This window comes from Ictalurus furcatus, chromosome 4 (assembly GCF_023375685.1).
Source record: "Ictalurus furcatus strain D&B chromosome 4, Billie_1.0, whole genome shotgun sequence".
Taxonomy (NCBI): Eukaryota; Metazoa; Chordata; class Actinopteri; order Siluriformes; family Ictaluridae; genus Ictalurus; species Ictalurus furcatus.
Genome location: NC_071258.1, coordinates 23,537,990 through 23,561,108, shown reverse-complemented (window position 1 = coordinate 23,561,108; position 23,119 = coordinate 23,537,990). Strand labels below are relative to the sequence as shown.

The 23,119-nt window shown below is 38.3% G+C and overlaps 1 protein-coding gene across 1 annotated transcript in view; it reads right to left on the bottom strand.

The window, feature by feature from the left end:
- Positions 1 to 23,119, bottom strand: part of LOC128606875 (spectrin beta chain, non-erythrocytic 4-like) — an 87,179-nt gene that overhangs the window by 10,507 nt on the left and 53,553 nt on the right. Inside the window, exons 20-32 of the mRNA XM_053623385.1 lie at positions 21,298 to 21,522; positions 14,268 to 14,357; positions 13,709 to 13,987; positions 11,949 to 12,079; positions 11,171 to 11,375; positions 9,226 to 9,471; positions 8,875 to 9,009; positions 8,521 to 8,765; positions 7,357 to 7,495; positions 3,535 to 3,619; positions 3,109 to 3,305; positions 1,361 to 2,064; positions 937 to 997 (exon numbers count right to left, since the gene is read on the bottom strand). Coding sequence (XP_053479360.1) covers positions 937 to 997; positions 1,361 to 2,064; positions 3,109 to 3,305; positions 3,535 to 3,619; positions 7,357 to 7,495; positions 8,521 to 8,765; positions 8,875 to 9,009; positions 9,226 to 9,471; positions 11,171 to 11,375; positions 11,949 to 12,079; positions 13,709 to 13,987; positions 14,268 to 14,357; positions 21,298 to 21,522 — 2,742 coding nt within the window. The remainder of the gene's footprint in view (positions 1 to 936; positions 998 to 1,360; positions 2,065 to 3,108; positions 3,306 to 3,534; positions 3,620 to 7,356; positions 7,496 to 8,520; positions 8,766 to 8,874; positions 9,010 to 9,225; positions 9,472 to 11,170; positions 11,376 to 11,948; positions 12,080 to 13,708; positions 13,988 to 14,267; positions 14,358 to 21,297; positions 21,523 to 23,119) is intronic.

Here is a 23,119-nt window from a genome sequence, read left to right as displayed (position 1 = left end):
TACATCACCACAAGTTGTTTGGAAGGGTTTCAAGAAAAAAGCCCCTACTCTCATCCAAAAACAAACTCAAGCATCTTCAGTTTGCCAGACACTACTGGAACTTCAAATGGGATCGGGTTCTATGGTCAGATGAAACCAAAATAGAGCTTTTTGGCAATAAACACCAGAGGTGGTTTTGGCACACATAGAGGTAGCCATATGGAAAAGTACCTCATGCCCATGGTTAAATATGGTGGTGGCTCTTTAATGTTTTGGGGCTGTTTTTCTGCCAGAGGACCTGGACATTTTGTTAGGATACATGGCATCATGGACTCAAATATCAACAGATATTAAATAAAAACCTGACTGCCTCTGCCAGAAAGCTTAAAACGGGCCATGGTTGGATCTTCCAATAGTAAAATGATCCAAAACATACATCAAAATCAACACAAAAATGGTTTACTGACCACAAAACCAAGATCCTGCCATGGCCATCCCAGTCCCCTGACTTGAAACCCATAGAAAAGCTGTGGGGTGAACTGAAGAGGAGTGTCCACCAGCGTGGACCTCGAAATGTGAAGGATCTGGAGAGATTCTGTATGGAGGAATGGTCTCACATCCCTTGCCATGTATTCTCCAACCTCATCAGGCATTATAAGAGTATTGACCAAAAGGGTGCCAATAATTGTTGCACACCTATAGTTAACAAAGATTTTATATATATATATATATATATATATATATATATATATATATTTGATAAACCTGTGTTTTGTTTGCAATTGATATCCATGAGTGCAGAATATTTTTGTGAATTTATTTTAACAAAAGATCAAAAGGTTAAACAATAAAGACAAATTTTCATAGCCTTTTTTGCTCATACATTGAGTGCCAATATGTGTACAGTATAAAGACAAATGCTAAAACATGAAACATAATGAGAGGTTGTGAATTCACCTGTGCAGCTTCTCTCTCTTGAAGCTGTTCCACAATGTCAGCTAAGGTAGACCGTTTCTCTCTGCAATGAATTAACAAATTAATAAATTGACGAACTAATTAACTAAAGTTTAACAACACAGAGGGTTATTGTCCTATTAAGAAATCTGCTCCATAAAACAGCACTTTACTTAATTGGTTATCAAGCTGGCTACTTCTTTATATTCATACAAGAATAAAAGAGCTATAATCAGCACAGTTGTGTTTATAAGCAGAGAAACTAGGAAGCTAGTGTGAAAGAACAAATGTGTGCACAGTGAGCTAAAAGGAATGTATGATGCCGCTGCTGAAATCAGATACTGCCAAGGTTCATTTACAGTTAAAACGCTGACCAATAAGATGAGCAACTGTGATGATATGGAAATGTAATACTCTGCTGTCTCACCCTCCTCCTGATCGTTTATCTGATGGTTCTCTGCCAGTCTCATGTTCGCTGCTTTCTTGTCTCTCAAGTCGATGTCTCTCTTTTCTCCGAGTTTCGTGTACTTCCTGTTCGCTGGACGTCTGTCTCTCTAGTCTCCTCTCTCTCTCTGCCCTTTCCCTCCATACTTCCTGTGGAAGCTCATCTCTCCTCGCCTGAATCAGCTGTTCATTAGAAAGCTGACGTTCCATATGCAAGTCCTTCACATGAGGACGTTGCTGTTCCACCTGCATTTCAGAGCGACTGCCTCCACTGCATCCCGGCTCCTGAAGCACTACCTCTGCCATTACATTCACATCTATTTGGGGGCGCACTGTTTCGCGCATTGGTTTTATCGGAGTGGTTTTACGTTCTATGGGCATTCCAAGACCTGCAGCAATCCCCAGGACACCAGTGTTTCTTGCCTCCTGGATTCGGGATGTGGCTGATCCACTAACAATTGGTGTGTAGTTTGAGACTGTGGAGCCAAGTCTCCGAGATCCAGGTGGTGGAGATGGCTGAGCCATGTTTCGCTCACCCCAATAGTCACCCTGTTCATAAATGGTCTGTTTGTGAAGTGATGAAGGGCTGCTACGTGCTGGAGACGAATCCTGAGGGTCCAGAAAAACCTTACGACCCAGCAAAGGGGTTGGAGGCAGCTTACTTTGCTCTGCCTTCATCTTCTCCACCTGCATGAGAGAGAGATGAGATCTTAACGCTGTTATGTGCTTAATTATTAGAAACTGCAAGATCCATGCTCATGTGCTAAGCAAGGAGGGCCCCTCACAAAAGGACGCTTGAAAAGCCCGCCCAAGTTACAGTATTGAGGAAGCAACCTAGATTATGTAGGTATCCATGATTTTTTGTATTAATTAATTTTGTGTGTATGATTTTGTACTAATTCATCTATTCATGTGGGCAATTTAGAGTAGCCTGTAACCCCAGCTCAGAATCAAACCAGAGACCATGGAGCTGTGACATGGCAACACTACCCATGCCATCCCCATAGCTCATATAATACCTAATATCATTTACTTTAAAAATGGTAATAGTAATAAACTAAGCATGTATGTAAGTAAGTGAGTAAAGTAAGCAAGTCAGTGAGTACAATGGATATAAAAGTGGCAGGTTTTTGTGAAGTAAAAGAATGACACTAAGATAAATCATGTCAGATCTTTACCCAACTTTAATCTGCAATTGCAAAGTATACAATTAAAGTGAAAAACAATCAGAAATTTTTTCATGGGGAAAGAAAGAAAAAAAAAATAACAATAACCTCGCTGCATAAGTTTGCACACCCCTAAACTAATACTATGTTGAAGTACCTTTTGATTATTTATTACACAATGCAGTCTTTTTGGGTGAGTTTATCAGCATGGCACATCATAACATGGTAATATATTTCCACTCTTTCTTGCAAAAACATTCCAGATCTGTCAAACTGTAAATGCATCTCCTGTGCACAGCCCACTTCAGGTCACCCCACAGAGTTTTAGTCGGATTGAGGTCTGGGCTCTGGCTAGGACATTCAGAAACACTGATCTTCTTTTAGTTAAGCCATTTCTTTGTTGATTTGGATGTATGCTTTGGGTCACTGTCATGATGAAAGCTGAAATTCCTTTTCATCTTCAGCTTACTAGGAGACACCTGAAGAATTTGCAATAAAATCGACTGGTATTGGTAGCTATTCATTATGTATGCATTGTCATTGTGCTGGCTTTGTTTGAGCTCACCGTAGTGAGGCGGCGCAATGAGCTGAATCTCTCCTCCCAGGTTGCAGCTGCTTTCCTGAAGGCCTCGTGTCGGCGAATGAGCTGCTCTACTTCGTCTACGCTGTCACCGAGTTCCTGACTGACCAGGAATGCCTCCTGAGATGAAAGCCAGGACTCAGCGACAACTGCCTCCTGAGCAAACTGATGAACTTCTAACACTGAGACCAGGGACGAAACAGAGAGACAGAAGCACAAAGACAGGGAAGTGGTAGTGGCAGAGACAGAGAGAGGTAGGGGGAGTTGAGGGGAGAGAAACAAGTAAATAAAGTAAAAAAATAAATGAATGGCAGAGCAGTTAAGATAACGAATGTATTCTTCTAATATGTTTATTTATGCATACTATTCGAAGATTTACTGTTATTATTACTCCATGGTGTAATGACTCACTGTGCTGTAGTTCCTCCCAGTGTTTATCCCATTTCTCTGTCAGCTCTCTCTGTTTTGCCAGAACTTTCTCCAGTTTCTCTTTAATCTGAAACACATGACCAATACACCTCAAATTAGGACCAGACTGACATGTCATTAGGCTGATGAAATTACCCAATTTTAAGGATTGGTAGAATCACGCAATAAAAATTTGTTCAGTGAAGAAATAAAACTATAACTGTAGGATCGTTTGGATTCAAACTTACTGATTGAGTGAAAATTTACATCACTTAATATCCAGACAGTTTAACTGTTAATCTGCTGCTGTCTGACAGCTCATGTTATGAACATATTATTGACTTGTTTTACATTGTAAGCAGTTTGTTATTATATGTATATTGATGTAACTGTTTTTCACTTCCAGATACTGCTCATCATATCAGTGAAGCCTACAGTGGTGCTTGAAAGAGTTTTCTCTATATATCTGCATAAATATGACTTAAACATCATCAGAGTCCTAAAATTAGCTAAAGATAACCCAATTAAACAAATGACACAAAAATATTATACTTGGTCATTTACAGTGGGGGAAATAAGTATTGAACACATCAACAATTTTTTCAGTAAAAATATTTCCAATGAGGCTATTCACATGAAATTTTCAGACATCAGTATTAATTGAAGAAATACAGAACTATAAAGAATTCACAACATTAAAGTCCATAAATAAAGTTATATGTAATAAAGTGGAATGACACAGGGAAAACGTATTGAACACGCTAAGAATGAGCTGTTCTCCAAGGCAAGGTAAAGCAAGGAACCAGCTGAAATTCATAAGTAATTATACCCCCTATTTGTGCAAATTAAAATAAGCTGGGTTAGTAAATTGATGGTCTATAAATAGGCTTTTCATTACCAAGGTGTCACACAAGAAACATCTCAAGATGGGTAAAAGCAAAGAGCTCTCCCAAGACCTTCACAACCTTACTGTTGCAAAACATATTGATGGAATTGGATACAGACATATTTCAAAACTTCTAAATCCTCCAGTAAGCACCACTGGGCCCATTATCCGCAAGTGGAAGCAACATCGGTCCGTCATCAACCGGCCATTCACATGAGCTCCTCGCAAGATTTCTGACCAGGTAGTCAGAAGAATAGTCAGAAGAGTAGCCCAAGAGCCAAGGACCACTCAGAAAGAGCTCCAGAAACACTTGGAGGCAGCAGGTGCCATCGTCACAGAGAAAACAATAGACAATGCACCCCACTGGTCACGCTCACCCCACAAGACTCCATTACTAAAGAAAAGGCATGTTGAAGCTTGTTTAAAGTTTGCTACAACTCATTTGGACAAGCCTATGAAGTACTGGGAGAGTGTAGTCTGGTCAGATGAGAGCAAAATTTTACTTTTTGGCTATCATACTACACACCATGTTTGGAGAAGAAATGGCACTGCACATCACCCTAAAAACACTATACCAACAGTGAAGTTTGGAGGTGGAAGCATCATGGTGTGGGGATGTTTTTCATTGCATGGTATTGGCAGACTTCATATAATTGAAGGAACGATGAATTGAGCCCTTTAGTGGGAGATTCTTGAGAAGAATCTGCTGCCAACCACCAGAATGATGAAGATGAGACATGGATGGACCTTCCAGCAGGACAATGATCCAAAACATACAGCAAAGGAAACTTTCAATTGATTTCATAGAGAAAAAAAAATCAAGGTGTTAGAATGGCCCAGTCAATCACCTGACTTGAATCCAGTTGAACAAGATTTAAAGACAATATGTTTAGAAGAATGGGCCAAAATCACACCTGAATACTGCTGCCCATTAATTTCTTCATACAGGAAGTGTCTTGAAGCTGTCATAACCAACAAAGGCTTCTACACTAAGTATTAATTACATTTCAGTTAGCGTGTTCAGTACTTTTTTCCTGTGTCATTCCACTTTATTACACTTAACTTTATTTATGGACTTTAATGTTGTGAATTCTTTATATGTGTGGATTTCTTGAGTTAATACTGATGTCTGGTAAAAAATTCATGTGAATAATCTCATAGGATATATATTTACTAAAAAAAATGTTGATGCATTCAATACTTATTTTCCCCACTGTATTTATTGAGGAAAATGATCCAATAATACATACAGGATCTATGAGTGGCAAAAGTATGTGAACCTCTAGGATTAGCAATTAATTTGAAAATGAAAATAGAGTCAGGTGTTTTTAATCAATGGGATGACAATCAGGTGTGAGTGAGTGCTCTGTTTTATTTAAAGAACAGGGATCTATCAGAGTCTGATCTTCACAACACATGCTTGTAGAAGTGTATCATGGCATGAACAAAGGAGATTTCTGAGGACCTCAGAAAAAGAGAGTTGTTGATTCTCATGAGGCTGGAAAAGGTTACAAAACCATCTCTAAAGAGTTTGGACTCCACCAATCCACAGTCAGGCAGATTGTGTACAAATGGAGGAACTTCAAGACCATTATTAACCTTCGCAGGAGTGGTCAACCAACAAAGATCACTTCAAGAACAAGACGTGTAATAGTCCACGAAGTCACAAAGGTAACCCAGGGTTTGAAGCAACTAAAGGTCTCTCTCACATTGGCTAATGTTAATGTTCATGAGTCCACCATCAGGAGAACACTGAACAACAATGGTGTGCATGGCAGGGTTGCTAGAAGAAAGCCATTGATCTCCAAAAAGAACATTGCTTGAAGTTTGCTAATGATGACATGGACAAGCCAGAAGGCTAATGGAAATGTGTTTTGTGGATGGATGAGACCAAAATAGAATTTTTGGTTTAAATGAGAAGTTATTTTTGGTGAAAGAAAAAAAACAACTGCATTCCAGCGTAAGAACCTTGTCCTTTCTGTGAAACACGGTGGTGGTAGTATCATGGTTTGGGCCCGTTTTGCTGCATCTGGGCCAGGATGGCTTGCCATCATTGATGGAACAATGAATTCTGAATTATACCAGCAAATTTTAAAGGAAAATATCAGGACATCTGTTCATGAACTGAATCTTAAGAGAAAGTAGGTCATGCAGCAAGACAATGACCCTAAGCACACAAGTCGTTATACCAAAGAATGGTTAAAGAATAATAATTGACCTTAATCCACTACAAATGTTCTGGAAAGACCTGATGTAAGCAGTTCATGTGAGGAAACCCACCAACATCGCAGAGTTGAAGCTGTTCTGTACTGAAGAATGGGCTAAAATTCCTTCAAGCCGATGTGCAGGACTGATCAACAGGGAAAGTTATAAACAGAATCTAAATCTAAATCTGATCTAAATAGAAGCGTTTAGTTGCTGCACATGGGGGTCACACCAGATACTGAAAGCAAAGGTTCACATACTATTGCCACTCACAATTATGTAATATTGTCATTTTCCTCAATAAATAAATGACCAAGTATAATATTTTTATCTCATTGTTTAACTGAATTCTCTTTGTCTACTTTTAGGACTTATTGTTTTAGGTCATATTTATGCAGATACATAGAAAACTCTAACTCAAACTTTCAAGCATCACTGTATAATATTTCATTAGCTAATATTGCTTATTAACATAACCCTACCCATAACTCAAGCAGGGACTGTGTGCACTGCTTTTCATGATAAAGTTAAATGGGAGCAGTACCTCAAACAAACACCTGTGTGCACACCTGTGTGGTGTAGATAAGATAATTAAGTGGGTTGAAACAGAGTGTTTGGAATGAATGGTACCATAGTGATACTTGTTAAGCCTGTTAAGACTCGTTACTCAAATTCAGAATTAAATGTACCATGATAAAATGGCTCATTATAATGTTCTAAACGTTATCCTTTACCTCCTCTGCTGCTGGGTTTCTTGCAGCCAGCAGCATCTTTCCCATCTCGATACACTGCACCATGCTCTTATTTCGTGCTTCCACTTCGCTCTTCAGGCTCTGATGGTAGTTCATGAGCACCTCGACAGAGGAAACATCCCTAAAAACAGCAGCAGATAATTAGAGCTCTGAGAACAGAGAGAAAGAAAGAAACACACAGACAGGAGCTAATTTGGGACTTCAGCACACTGAAATCATGAAATTCAGACTTGTACAAAAATATAGCTCCTTTTTTTATTCTCATATTTTTGTAAAGGGAGCCTATTGTATGCTTTTAATTAAATTAAGATAATTGTTAGCTGCCCTAATACATTGTCCTTCCCAGCCTTATTTCCTCACATTGTTTTATCAGTTTAGGTGTTCTATTATTTTGTGATTTTTTAAAAAATATATATTTTTGAGAATGGATAACCTTTATTAATCATATCTAAATGACTGTATTGTAATATCTGCAGGTTCTGGTTTTTGACATTTGGTTATTTAGTCTTTAGTTGAAGCAACAAGGCTAATATAGCTAAAAAGTAATGGAAGTCGCATCAAAAATGTTTTCCATACATACACCTTAACATGACCAAAAACATATACATTTACTTCAAGCGATATTGTTAAACAATCTTGTAAAAATATATATTTTCTAACTAGAAAATTGTGTAAAATAGAAGGGATAATCCATATTGACTGCTTTACTTCCAACATTTTCAGTACAAGACTGTGTTTAGGGGATGGAGTAAAACCAAACTGCTCTAAGGAGAAAAGTAAATCTGGTTGTCCAAGATGGCTGCTCCTTAACATTACAGTGCTTTGGTACACAGTAAAGAAATGTTAATGTTTATAGATTACAGAATGTCTGTGTCCTAAACCACATCGGCAAGTTTGATATAAGCTGGACATTGTCTGCATAATTTTTTTCACCATACCATTCATTTAAATTACATTTATCTTAAGGTTGTAATACAGTTAGAAGGAAAAAAAATGAACAAAACGCAATTTATGCAAAAAAATTTATTTACCTTTAGGCATAGAAAAGCACATTCTTGCTGATTAGACATATCTTTTATTACTATCCTTTATTATTTTACATTACATACTGTATGCATGTATGTATATATGTATTGCATGCTGCACCTGGGTTTCTCTCCCGTTCCTATCTGGCAGATGATGCTTTCCATCCACATCAACTGATCACGCACCACGCTGAAAAATCGCAGTTTATCTGATGCCGTGGTAATCTGCACACGGCATTCCTCGCAGGACATGATCAGCTCCTTCCATGCTTGCATCACTTCATATTCCTGCATGGCAATGGCCTCTGCCTTCTCCCCTGCATAAACAGTACGGAGCTGAGCGGCATTTTCCTGTAACTGTCTCACCTAAGGAAAACAAACACACACATAGTTGTTAGAGAGTACAGTGGGGCAGCATTTTATATTTCATCCACTGCATTCTCTAAAACTGATGAAAAACAATTCTTGAACTCACCTGCCCGACCAATAGCTGGATATCCTGTTCAAATGTGTTCATGAGTCTCTGAAGTGAGCTAGTGTTTGTTGTGCCATCCTGGCGCTCTCGCACTTCCGGTAATCTCCTGTGTTTATCAGCTATCTGTGTTATCACCTGTAACACACACAAAGTATATACACAAATTCTGTTTCCATTGTTTATCCATAACTAGTATTAAGACTTTATCCAGCTGTGCTTAGTTAGCCATGTTTATGTTAAATACAACTACTGTATGAGAACACCTTCTAACAATTTACGAACACATTTATCTCTGATAACACTGCTAACTAGCTATCTAACTAAATGAACATTGGGACATGAGTGTCTCACCTCTCTGCAGTCAGAAAAGAATTTGTGAAGCTGGTGTGACGCAGAAAGCATTTGTGCTCTGGTTTCCATCAGTTCCATCAGTTCAGCCCATGATTCATTCACTCCGTCCTTCCACTCAGCAATGACGGCAGCGTCTGCATGGCCATAATCGATCAACTCATCCACCATCTGATTAACAGCCATTACTCGCTCCTGACCCACACTTCCTGTCTCTGAGGCAAACTCAGTGAACTTCTCCTGCAGGATCTGGACAAAAGAATCAAATGGGTGTCATTATAAAGAATATTACAATGAAGGCCATTCAACTTTGTTATAGGGCTCAATTTATCATTTTTAAACCAGTATTGTGATATCATCAGCCTTCGCTCTTATGATATACATTCTGTATACAAAAGAGTTCCATTTTTACTTCATTAGTCCACAGTATTTGTTTCCAAAATGCCTCTGGCTTATCTAGATGTTATTTTGCATATTTCAGACATTGACTTTTGTAATGATGTCACAGGTAACATTTCCTTCTGATGACTCTTCCATGCAGATCTTGTTTGTCCAATGCTACAGAGTGGCAGAATTGGCACCACCACTGGTGCACTGGTCAGTTCTTGCAGGTCTTTAGTGTCATATGGAGGTTTTGCTTTGGAGATTGGCCTTTCTGGCCAACGTATGGGCAGTTCTATCTGGAGGTTTTCTTGCTCTTCCAGACATTGCCTTGACTTCAAAAGTTCCCCTTAACTGCTATTTCTTATTAACACTTCGGACATTGTGGACATTGTAAGCTGGAAGCGCTTTGATATCTTTTAATAGCCAACCTCTGTTTTGTAGGCATCAGTGTGCTTTATTTTCAGTTCCTCAGTCAGCTGCTTAGAAGAGCCCATGGATTTGAATGCCCACATATGGATGGGATGGTCAGGTGTCCACACACATTTGGCCATATAGTGTATGTATATGAATATGGATCTATATAATCTGAGGTTACTTCTAGGTTCTTTGTAGTAGGTGAAAAGGTGGCACAATCTTTCCAGGCACAGGAACATACAGTCTTTGAAACCGACATGTTGGATTTGGATGTGATTGAAATTCAGTGATAATTACATTACCCTTGCCCCCTTGTAAAAAATAATCTAGTCTTAATAGGGCTTAAGAAATTATAGACAGTATCTGATAGAATCATGAACGTGAGAGCCAGGGAATAGGAAATATAAATAATGCATAAAGGGATGCACTAGTGATCATTCATTTACTGTACCTGCAGTATTATAAGCCTCCAGTCAGCACATCACAATAAATCAGAAGAGCATCAGGCTATGGATATATTGTAGTATATCCTAAGCAGGCAACTGAATGTGCATACTGCCTAGAAATAAGTGCTCCCCACACAGAGAAGGAGCACCAATATGGCAGCCAAGGTCAAATAATATAGTCTGTCAGCAATTTACACCCATGGATTAAACATTCCAAAAGCTTTTTAAGGCTTTTAAGCATTTTTAAGGCTTGGAGATCATAATATGGAACTATATATTAGTTATTAATATTATTATTAATATGGAACTATATACAGTATTATATTTGTTCATATTATGCAGCGTTAGGTTATACCAATTATAAACAAAAGCCTGTAAGAGAACCATAACCTTCGTTTTCATTTCTGTTGTTGTATGTTGTTTTTGTTCCATATTAAACTGTTTTTTTTTCCCCTGTAAATGGTGTTTAATTATGTGCATTGTGAAACCAAACCAAATATACTAAAGTGTGTGAAAAGCATCCCTTGAGTTTATGGACATCTGATATTAAGTCAGTTAATCGTTCCTCTAAGCTTTATGCCCCATCTTCTCTACAGCTTTCAGTAGATAAGATAAGTTGACACTTTTCTGGATCAGTCACCAATGACAGAATCGTTTGGACTTGAATTGGGATGAACATTTATTTTTTTTTGTTGCTGTCTCACCGTGACATGTTCATAATCCTGCCCGAGCTCAGTGGAGCTGGCTGAGATCTCTCGCTCAGCAATCCACTGTTCCAGTTCTTCCACCTCTCTGTGGAGCTGAAAGAGCCAGTACTGCTGTTCCAACCGGCACTTACGCTCTTCCACCAAGTCCTTCAAAGACACGTAGAGCCGGTCGATTTGAGACTGGCGTTTACTGATCTGTTCACTGCAGAACAAACACATACACACCTTTCCATCAACTCCTGTTCTGTTAAATATTCCGTGAGATCAGTTTTCAGTCAGTACATAGTTCAGTACTGTACTCAATGCACTGCTACTGCAACATGAAAGACACTACCACCACCACAAGAAATGCATCTGCACCCGAGACAGGGCCAGGCTGGAGATGTTTATATGTTGATACTAAAGTTTATACTAATCCCTGAAGACTGGAAATGGGGGACCAGCAGGAATAAAAATTAGGGTTGTGCATTTTTGTCATTTGGACATTTAAAGTCTACACAGTTTCTGTCACGTTTTCTGTTCTACTACACCATCACTAAACTGCCCTTAATGGGGTTTACAGTAACTAGCCATCTATGTCTGTGTGCTCTGTTCATGTAACACACCTGACCAATATGGCCACACCTCTTCTGAAGAAGAGCAGTCACTTTGCTTATCTTACCCTACATAACAGCATCTGTTTAGGTTTCTGCTTCTGTTTAGGTTTCATTTTGTTCAAATTCACATAAAAGCAGGTGGATTAAAAAAACAAGGCATGACCCATACAAACACACACCTGTCAGGATGTCCGAGCTCCAGTAGTTTTCTGCACTGTTGTGATAAAAGTCCGATGGTTTCAGCATAATCCTCGATTGTCTGCTCCAAAGCTAACTGCTTTTTCAGCAGCTGCAGAGTACTCGATTCATCCTGAAAGAAGAGAAAGATGTTACACATGGTGTGTTCCCAGCATAGCAGTGGTACTAACATGGTAATGTGCATAGCACTGGCACAAGTGTGATCAGATCAGTGAGGAGTGGCACTGGGTTTTTAGACACCTCGGTGGCTAGATTTGCTTAAAGTGCAACTATTATGGTTTTGAAACGTGCCTAATTTTGTCTCATACAATAGATTTACATGCATCCAAGTTCAAAAAACACTTTAATGTGCTCATAATTTAAACTGCAGCATTACCTTTTTTCCCCCCAGTGTCACAAATGACTCGTTAAAAGTCCGTTCTAAAGGATTTGTTCTAAACTCCTTCTTTCAGAGAGCATACTCTGCTCTGATTGGTCAGATGTCCCAGTCTGTTGTGATTGGTCTACCGCTGTCAGCAAGCAGCCAATCAAGACCAGAGGCTGTTTTTTTTTTTTTTTTTTTTTTTTTTTTACAAACCTACGTAGGTTAGTACAGGAAGTAAGTCTGGAATTTCTGACGACTCATTTCAGCTGTTCAGAATCGGTTCCTTCTTTTGGGAGTCAATAACCCAGTTTGTCCTCTGCTTTGTTTTTTGAAACTTTGCAGACATTTTTACATTCACAGCTCTATAACACGATGCATGAAAGGTAATTTTTTAAAAACCATAACAGGTGCACTTTAATAATGAAAAAGTTCTTCAAAAAGATGACTACTTATTATCACTGTAAATTTGGTTAAATTAGTGGTGCCTACTCAGCGTGGCTCAAGGTCCCTTTCCAGAACCTTCAAACTAACTGTTCCTCAGTGGTGGGATGAACTTCCAACCTCAATCCAGACCACAGAATCTGTCACTATCTTCAAAAAACAGCTAAAGACCCACCTCTTCTGTGAGCATGTAACTAACCCCTAAAATGCCAACCCCACACAATATTTAAAAAAAAAAAAAAAAAAAAAAAAAAAAAAACTTACTCTGGCACTTTGCTTCTCTAGAACTCAATTAAAATATCTTGTATGGTACCACTACTTGTACTGTTCTCTGCTTGATATATCGCTTTGCTTGTATTTCCTAATTTGTAAGTCGCTTTGGATAAAAGCATCTGCTAAATGAGTAAATGTAAATTTTAGATCACTGCAAGGTAAATGTGCATGTTCAGACATCCAATTCCAGCAGCATTTAAAAAAAAGAAACAACTCTGAATGGTTCACATTTACCTTACCATAGTGCACACTCATGTCTACAATCTTTTATTAGTTCATATTGTATTTTGAATAGTAATTATACTTGAGTTCTTAAATTCAGTTCACTCTTCTATTAGTGTCCTTGATATCCAAACTTAAGGCTATCGGAGACAAAAAAAAAAATCTAATTTCCATCACATATTGTTTCCTCCCCCGATGTTGCTGACGACATAATTTACACAATTATTTTTTGGAAAGGACCCAGAACATGCACACAATTTGTATGAGCAATTTATCCCACTGCACATGCAAATGAGTATGCAATATTATTATTATTACTATTATTATTATTATTATTAGGATATAAATGGCACTGTTTTGTAACACATACAAACAAACACGTTTGTGCACTTTGTATGAAATTTATGTACTGTAGTGTGCCACCCATTTTTCCTGTGCTACCTTTCCTTTCTCCTCATTCATCATATTCAGCTCCTGTTCGCTGAGCCATGCCTCCACCTCTGTAATGTCGCTGTAGTACTGTTGAGCTTGATACATGGAGTCTAAGTGAAGCTGTTTACGCTCTGTCTCAGCCCACAGCACCCCCCATAGGTGGTGCAGATCCTCCATTAACGCGCTCACACACTCCGCCTCGGTCGTGCGCACCGATGAGAACGTACTTGCTCGCTCCATCACCTCTTCCACATGCCCCTGGTGGCTCTCCAGTTCCCTTTGCAGACTCTGAAGGGGAGAAACATGCTGTGCTACTGTAGAAATATGCTGATATCTGCTAATGTGATACACCAATGTACAATATACAACAATAGCACCATGTTCCACTCAGGTGGAATCTGCACTGTCAGTGTTTGCGGTCCTGAGGGAAAGTCTTTCCCAATCAAAAAGATACCTAGGTTAAAATTTGTCCTTGTAATGACGATGGAAATGAAGCAAACTGCCTCTGCCTTTAACACTGCATTCTTCATAAGTATACCTAAAATGAACCAGAGATGTGGAGCGTTACCTGATTTTTCTTCATGAGCTGCTGCACGGCCTGTAAACTACTCCCAGTTTCCTGTGATGTAGCTAGTGGAAGGCGCTCTTGCACCCACAGCTGAAAACACACAAATATGAACATGTTTACATATTTCAAATAGAAAAATAATTCCAATATACACACAGTACTCAACCAGAATGGCCATTACTGCCACGTGTACCACTGCCGCAATAAATTAATAGTAATAAAAATAGATATAAAAGTAATGAAAATATAACAGTATCATATTTTTGTTATTTTGTCACATGAAAAATCAGCAGTGACGGATTTCATATTACTGTTATTTTCAAAGCTTATTAGAACAATGTACTCGAACTGGAACGAAAAAAATAGTCTTTGCTCCGTTTTGCTTGCACTCCATTATCCCCAAACATACTTATTTATTTAATTTAAAAGGTTCATTTCACTTATTCGTTTTTATGTTTTTCTCTCGTGTCTTTCAAAATGTAGTCACACTAGTTCAAGCCAAAGAACACAAACGTTTAAATCGTAAGCTTAAAAAAATCGAGCATAATTCTTATTTTCATTTCTCTTTATTCATTTTTAAATGGAAAATCAAATGGCCAAAAAGGTAACAGGACCATACAGGACTTAATGTTTTTATTATGTTTTCAATTGATAATAAACCTACTCCTAATAAAAAGGACAACAAACAAAGATAACAAATAGTAAAAGCACCTATTGCTTTGCAACGTTTCTAATTATTAAATGTACATTTCAAACATTTGTACACAACATTTGGCATAAAGCCTACTACTGTAATTAATGTAGGGTATTAAACAACTAGGTTTCACTCTTAATGCCCCCATGCAGAGTAATCCACCTTTCCTTACATTTTTATTTTATTGCAAAGACAAAATAATACAAGTTACAATGATATAAATAATAATGCACATCTTTCTAAAGTTTAATCAAATAAAATCTGGGGTAGTCTTGACATTTACTATTCGGTTTGAATTCATTCTAAACAACAAATACTTACGTGGGCTTTTGAGTAGTAAATTTGGTTCTGCTAATATGATTTGTTTTTCTTGTATTCTCCATTGACTGCAACCGTCAAACCTAGCCCTTTGGCAAGGCGCAGTTGATTGCTACTTGAGAAAATGAGCTGTGGTTATAGCACATACATGTTGCCGCACATACAGCACATACATGTTGCCGCTGCAACTGCAGTGGCACCCATGGCGACAAAAAAGTTATTCTGGTTGAGTACCATCTGTACACCAATCAGCCATCACATTATTACCACTAACATGTGAAGTGAATAACATTGATTATCTCATAACAGTGGCACCTGTCAAGAGGTGGGATGTATTAGGCAGCAAGTGAACAGTCAGTTCTCGAAGTTGATGTGTTGGAAGAAGGAAAAATGGGCAAGCGTAAGGATCTGACCGACTTTGACAAGGGCCAAATTGTGATGGCTAAATGACTGGTTCAGAGCATCTCCAAAAATGGCAGGTCTTGTAGGGTGTTCCCAGTATGCAGTGGTTAGTACCTACTAAAAGTGGTCCAAGGAAGAACAATCTGTGAACCAGCAACAGGGTCATCGACGCCCAAGATTCATTAATGCACATGGGGAGCAAAGACTAGCCCATCTGTTCCAATCCCACAGAAGAGCTACTGTAGCACAGCTATGATAGAAAGGTGTCAGAACACACAGAACAACGCAGTTTGCTGTGTATAGGGCTGTGTAGCTGTAGACCGGTCAGAGTGCCCACGCTGACCCCCTGTCCTCCACTGAAAGCACCTACATTGGGCACATGAGCATCAGAACTGGACCACTGAAGCAATGGAAGAAGGTGGACTGGTCTGATTAATCACGTTTTCTTTTACATCATGTGGAAGGTCAAGTGCGTGTGTATCATTTACCTGGGGGAAGAGATGGCACCAGGATGCATTATGGGTCCTGGTATTCATGTACATTATTGCAGACCAAGTACACCCCTTCATGTCAATGGTATTCCCTAATGGCAGTGACGTCTTTCAGCAAGATAATGCGCTCTGCCACACTACAAAAATAGTTCAGGATGGTTTGAACAACATGACAAAGAGTTCAAGGTGTTGACTTGGCCTCCAAATTCACCAGATCTCAATCCGATCAAACATCTGTGGGATGTGCTGGACAAACAACTCTGATCCATGGAGGGCCCACCTCGTAACTTACAACACTTAAAGGATCTGCTGTTAACATCTTGGTGCCAGATACCACAGCACACCTTCAGAGGCCTTGTGGAGTCCATGCCTCAGCAGGTCAGAGCTAGTTTGGTGGCACAAGGGGGACCTACACAACATTAGGCAGGTAGTTTTAATGTTATGGCTGATTGGTGTACATTACTGAACCTAAGTAGTAGATGATCAGGAATACTAATTTGATATATAGACATTCATGATACTAAACTGGAAGCCAAACTTTTATAACATAAGCGCTACATTAGCCTTGTAACATCCACACAAAACTACAGAACCAAACTTCAGACACCAAAAATGTATTGGCTGATCAACTTCATTTGAAGTAAGGGGAAAACTGTTTCTTGAAATAGTCATTGTATTCATTTACTGACATTTATACCAAAGTGCTCGAATCTGATCTGGTCATAAGGTGTTGATTCATTTTCTATAACAGCTCTGATAGTTCTAGCAGTAATTCAAATGATTTTTAAAAATTTTTTATTAATGCGAGACTTGCATTGTGGACATTCTATATATGTCCAGGTCAAATTTTTTTTGACAACAATTTTTTCAAAATGTGTTGTTATTTAATAAAGAAAAACCTATACTTGATATGGTGAAGCTTTCTATTAGGATACATTTATTTAGCATTTATTGAAGGAGTGTCCAGTGTTAGCACTTTGTAACCTTCAGGCTTGGGGAGTAACGGAATACATGTAATGGCATTACGTAATTGGGATACAAAAAAGTAATCACATTACTGGTACATTATGTAAAAAAAAGAAAAGAAAAAGGGAATACTCCATAGGGCTCCAGACTGCGCCTAAAATGTTCACATTTGCGACCAAAGTTATGGCGACAATATAAATTTACACGTTCTAATTAAAAAATGGGCATGTAATGTCTTTTTAATTGCGTGTTCTGTGAGGAGTAGCCTGTCACATAATTTGTTGTGTTGACGTAATAAAAGGAGACACTGCGCATGAAAGTTTCAGTGGGGGAAAAAAAAGCAGTTTCACAGAGTTCAAATTCATCCAGAGCGCCAAAATATGCACAGGGGAAAGCGAGGATCAGCTTTCCGCGTCAGAAAGACATGTCATAATCGAAAAATATCAGACTTTTTCAAACAATCAACGATGATGGCACACCTGCTAATAAAAAAAATCAGGCTCCGGTTGTGCCAGTATGAGGATCGTCTTTCTGTGTCAGTCAACAAACACTTGAGTAAAAGTGCAGAAAGACATTTTAAGACTTCTTGGATTCAAGAGTTTGCATGACTCAGGTATGATCATCGCACACAGAAAATGTTTTGTGACTTTTGTGAGAAATAACTGCAAAAAGGGATTTCATTACGGGAACGAAATGAAATTTCCATTTCAGGAAAGACATTGTGAAAAACAGGACTATAGTCAAAAGCATAAACACTAGAGATGCACCGATACTAAATTTCTCAGCTGATACCGATAACTGATTATTCAGAGTGATATCAGCCGATACCGACAACCGATAGTTCTGCCTTTTATGCCTTCTTTTAAATGAATAATAATTAAATCCACAATTCTGAAGGAAATGCAAAAACTTTATTCTCTCCATTTCAACAAGTTGTTTCACAGTAACTGGTCTCATAAACAGAAAACACATTACTCAAATTAACATTAACACATTAACTAAATTCTGAAGATTAAAGTAAGATTTCTTAACTTATTGAATGTTATTAATTCATATTTAGATTGACTGAATTCTAAAAATTCTCCTGTTAGGCTTCACATTCACTCACCACAAAACACAAGCATTTCTACTTCATCACTGAACACCAAACTGGTAATATATAGGCCTAATATAAACTTTTTTTGATGATATTAACTCATATTAACATTAACTGGATATGAAATACACTACTCTACAAATATATACATATATCTGTGCAATATATACCTTTTTTTGTCAACTCATCTTCATTTAAATCTTTCAACCATGTACTGGTGCTTTAATTCAGCGCGAGCAGCGCGGGAAAACAATTAGACTCGATGCTGAAACTCCCGCTTCACTGCTGCTTACTTCCGGTGTAAAATTTTAGCACTGCAGAGCTTACAGAGCTTACAAAATGTAGTTTTGTCATCATTCCACACATGAGACATCTTCAGCATGAGATCGATGTGTTTTCCCGCCTTCTTTTGATTGACAGGATATAATCGGTCCTGATCATTGATGTTTTTAAAACTATCGGCCAGTGGCCAATAGCGTGAAAAATAGACTTTATCGGCCGACACATCGGTGCATCTCTAATGAACACAAACACGTTAGCACAAGCAGTGTCTTGTGCATGTAAACTACATGATGAGACCGAATGGAAAGAGCTAAAAATAAAATTCAACACTGCCTATATGATTGCATGTGAAGAGCTGCCTTTCACCAAATTTACTTCTCAGATATGACTAATGAAGAAAAATTGACTGGATGTGTGCAAGACATATGGCAACGACACAGCATGCGCTTTGAGCAGAATGCATCTAGCTGAGACATTGCTTGTCCTACAGTACCAATTTTGGCTGCTCAGTGTGAATGTAGCTTTTGAGCTCCAAACAAAATAAAATCAAAAGCACGCAATTCAACCTTGGAAGACTTGATCAGTATCAGCACAGAGGACCCATCACTTGAACAGTTCGATCCTGAACCACTGGCTTCCTGCAAAACTGAGGAGGAGGCCAAACTATACTCAATGGCCAAGCAATGCTGACATATTTACGTGGACAGCAATAATCTAATTATTCACCTTATTCTGAATAAGACAATATTCTGATTAAGGTGTTTACATGAGTTGCTTTTAGAATATTCCTTTCATGTTCCCGTTTTACATGTTATAGAACATAAATCAATTAACGGCACACGTCATTACGTCCCCAAGGTACATCGTCCGACGTTCCATCCTGAATTTCACGAATCGACATACAGTCCGTCTTCGTTATGGTACCGTATACAGTTTTGGGTGTTTTTATTTTTAATGTTACAAAAGCTTCAAGTGCAGTTAATTATTTGTCATGCTATACGTGCAAATAGACAACTGCTTGAAGCCATGGGCTGCATCCAAAACCGTGTACTTATCTACTATATAGTAACTGAGATACATGTATTTCTTCTACTATATAGTAGGTAAGTACGTGGTTTTGGACACAGCCGTGCTCTCTTGTTTGCCGTCAAATGGTTGAGCACTGCCGTGTGTGTACTTGTCCTGTTGCAAAATGCGGCGAAAACTCCCACACGACGTTAATAGTGTGATTAAGGTGTTTATATGTCTGTAATGCACGACGATAATGCGACTAAATTAGGAATACTCCACACGTCTTAATTCGATTTGTGTTTACTTCGAGTATGACTTTAGTCAGATTAAGGTCATCAATAATCACTGTTTAAATGGTAGTTTCTTAATCAGAGTTTTGTCTTCATCAGGTTAGTATCAGATTCTTGTTGTCCATCAGTACGTTTACATGAACAACAATAATCTGATATTAACCCAAAAATTGTAATCCTGATAGTATTTCAAATTTTTTTTATTATTATTTTTTTTTTTTACAAAATGTACCTCTAATCTGATTACTTTGTTTTTTGAAGTAACTGTAACGGATTACACTTACCAGTTTTTTTTGTATCCTGATTACGTAATGCTGTTACATGTATTCCTTTACTCCCCAAACCTGGATGTAAATCTGATCCTGTGTAGTGAGTAACACAGTAATCTAAACACACTCAACAGTGGCAAACTGGCTAAATAATGCAACCAAGAGTTTACATAGAGCTTGTTTTCAATTGCATAGAATTTCTCAATGGAAAGTAGCCCATTGTGACTTTGTCCTGTTTGGCATTCTAGAACACTAGTTCTCAACCTTTTGTAAGCTCTGGACCCCTAGCATATTTCGAACAATCCACAAGGACCCCTTCACTCCACAGCAATTATAGGCTATATATTTAACAGTCATTTCTATATATGTTACTTTCTTTTATTAATATTTAACGTTAATAATATTAACATTGGACATTCATTGAATCAAAACATTTCAAAATTTTATTTCGTTTCTTTACATTTTATTGTTGGTGTGACATTTAATTTGACTCTCTGAATTCTCTTTTGTTTATTTTATCCGTCAATGCGACACACTTGAACTTGTCTACCATTCATAGGTTTTAGCAAATGATCATTTCATTTGTAATAAACAAATGAGTTCATTTTAAAACATATCTTTAAATTGTTCTTACATTTGATGGGTGTATGATATATTTGAATATGTTTTGATACAATTAACAAAACAAACAAACAAACAAAATATGTATATATAAAATATTATTTAAACATTTTAAAAACTTTCCCACGGACCCCCTGCAATTATGCCACGGACCCCCGGTTGAGAAACACTGTTCTAGAGGTTTCCAACTTCTGCACCTCAGATCGGTATGGGGCTGTGACCAGCCCTGATCACTTTTTCCCACCTTTTCCTTTATACTAAGCTAAATGTGGCAGTGAAAGAGAGAAGACAATTGCTAATGTTAACAAAAATATTAAGGTGAAAAATATTTTAGTGCACATAATATGCTAATGATAAGACAGTCAAACATGTTAATAATATTAATAAAATATTAAAACTAATATGCTAATGCTAATAGAGACAAAGAGAAAGGGAAAATACTGTCATTTAACAGAAATAAAATAACACGCACAATAACGTAACTCGTTAACTGCAAATTGCTCACTCACTCTCCACATTATACATAGCTCTGCATATACTAACTGAATCTTGTTTCTTAAAGTTTCTTGCAAAGTCTCTTGTAAACTCACAATTTCGTCCTGCAGGTCACGGCGCACTTGGTGCACCTCCTTGGAGGAAAGCAGGATTCTTCGTCTCTCCTTCAAAGGCTCGATGAGACGTACGATCCGCGTCTCCACTTCAGCCTGATGCTCAGACACTGCATCTGTCATCACATACTCCTTGGGGAGAGAGGAGGACTGCAGTTGCAGATCACACACTTCGTTACACCACTCCTCCATTTGTCGCTCCATCATCTGAGAGAGAAAGAGAGAGAGATAGCATAAGTAATAGGAATTTTTTTAGTTAGCTAAGGCTAATATAATGCTAATGGTAACAACTCATTAAAGTGAAAACAAGCTAGTGCAAACAAGATGCTAATGCTAAGAGAGCAAAGAAAGAAAGAAAGAAAGAAAGAAAGAAAGAAAGAAAGATGGCAGGTAGGAACAAAATAAAGAAAGAGAAATTTACAAAGAATCTATGAAAAAGTTACAGTGCCCTCAGCTAATATTGGCACCCTTGGTAAAAAGGCCAAGAAACGAAATCTGAGGAGAAGATGTATGTTTCAATGTGACAATGACCCCAAACACACAGTCGTATGAAAAAATAAGCACACCCCATGAAAATTGTTGGCTTATAAACAACGTTGATTCACTCTATCAACAGACACATAAAATTGACATTATGTAGTAATTTCCACAATTTAGTCACATGGAAAAAGTAAGTACACCCCTACATTTATCACACTTTTAAATCCATAAAATTAGACTCAGGTGTTCAAGATTGGGTGCTGGTGATTAGAACCTCCTTAGGGAATGCAGATGGAACCTGTCTTATTTATACCCCTCTCATATCTAGTGTCTGATGTTCCCTTTCTTATTAAGGTGTGTGGTGTCATGATGCCAAGATCTAAAGTGTTCTGTAAGGCCTTCAGGAAAAAAAAAGGTTGTAGATGCCTATGAGTCTGGCAATAAATTTAAAAAGCTCTCCAAATTATTGAAGTACATCATTCCACTGTAAGGAAAATCATCTACAAATGTCGCAGATTTCAAATCGACGGCCGATGTGTCCAGGACTGGCCGTGCCAGCAAATTCAGCCCAAGAGCAGAACGTCTTATGTAAAAAGAAGTCTCCAAGAACCCCAAAATGTCATCATAGGATCTGCTAGTAAGTCTGGCAACTGTTGGTGTAAAAGTACATGCTTCTACAATCAGAAAGAGATTGCATAAATTTGACCAGCATGGGAGGCATGCCAGGAAAAAGCCTTGGTAAGACTACAGTTTGCCAATGAGCATATAGACAAAGACCAGGCCTTTTGGAATAATGTGCTCTGGACAGACGAATCAAAGATAGAGTGGTTTGGCCACAGCAACAGCAGACATGTTTGGTGCAGACCAAAGACAGCTTTTCAGGAGAAGCACCTCATACCAACTGTGAAGCATGGTGGTGGAAATGTTATGGTTTGAGGTTGCTTCGCTGCCTCAGAGACTGGACAGCTTGTATTCATTGATTTAAATATGTGGCGGCTGTGGCTCAGGTGGTAGAGCGGGTTGTCCACTAATCGTAGGGTTCGCAGTTTGATTCCCGGCCCACATGACTCCACATACCGAAGTGTCCTTGGGCAAGACACTGAACCTTAAGTTGCTCTCGATGGCAAGTTAGTGCTTTGCATGGCAGCTCTGCTACCATTGGTGTGTGTGTGTGAATGGGTGAATGAGACACAGTGTAAGGCGCTTTGGATAAAAGCGCTATATAAGTGCGCCATTTACCATTTAACTATGAATTCTGCATCATATTAAAGAGTACTTGAAGATAATGTGAGGCCATCTGTCCGAATGGTTTAATTGAACCAAA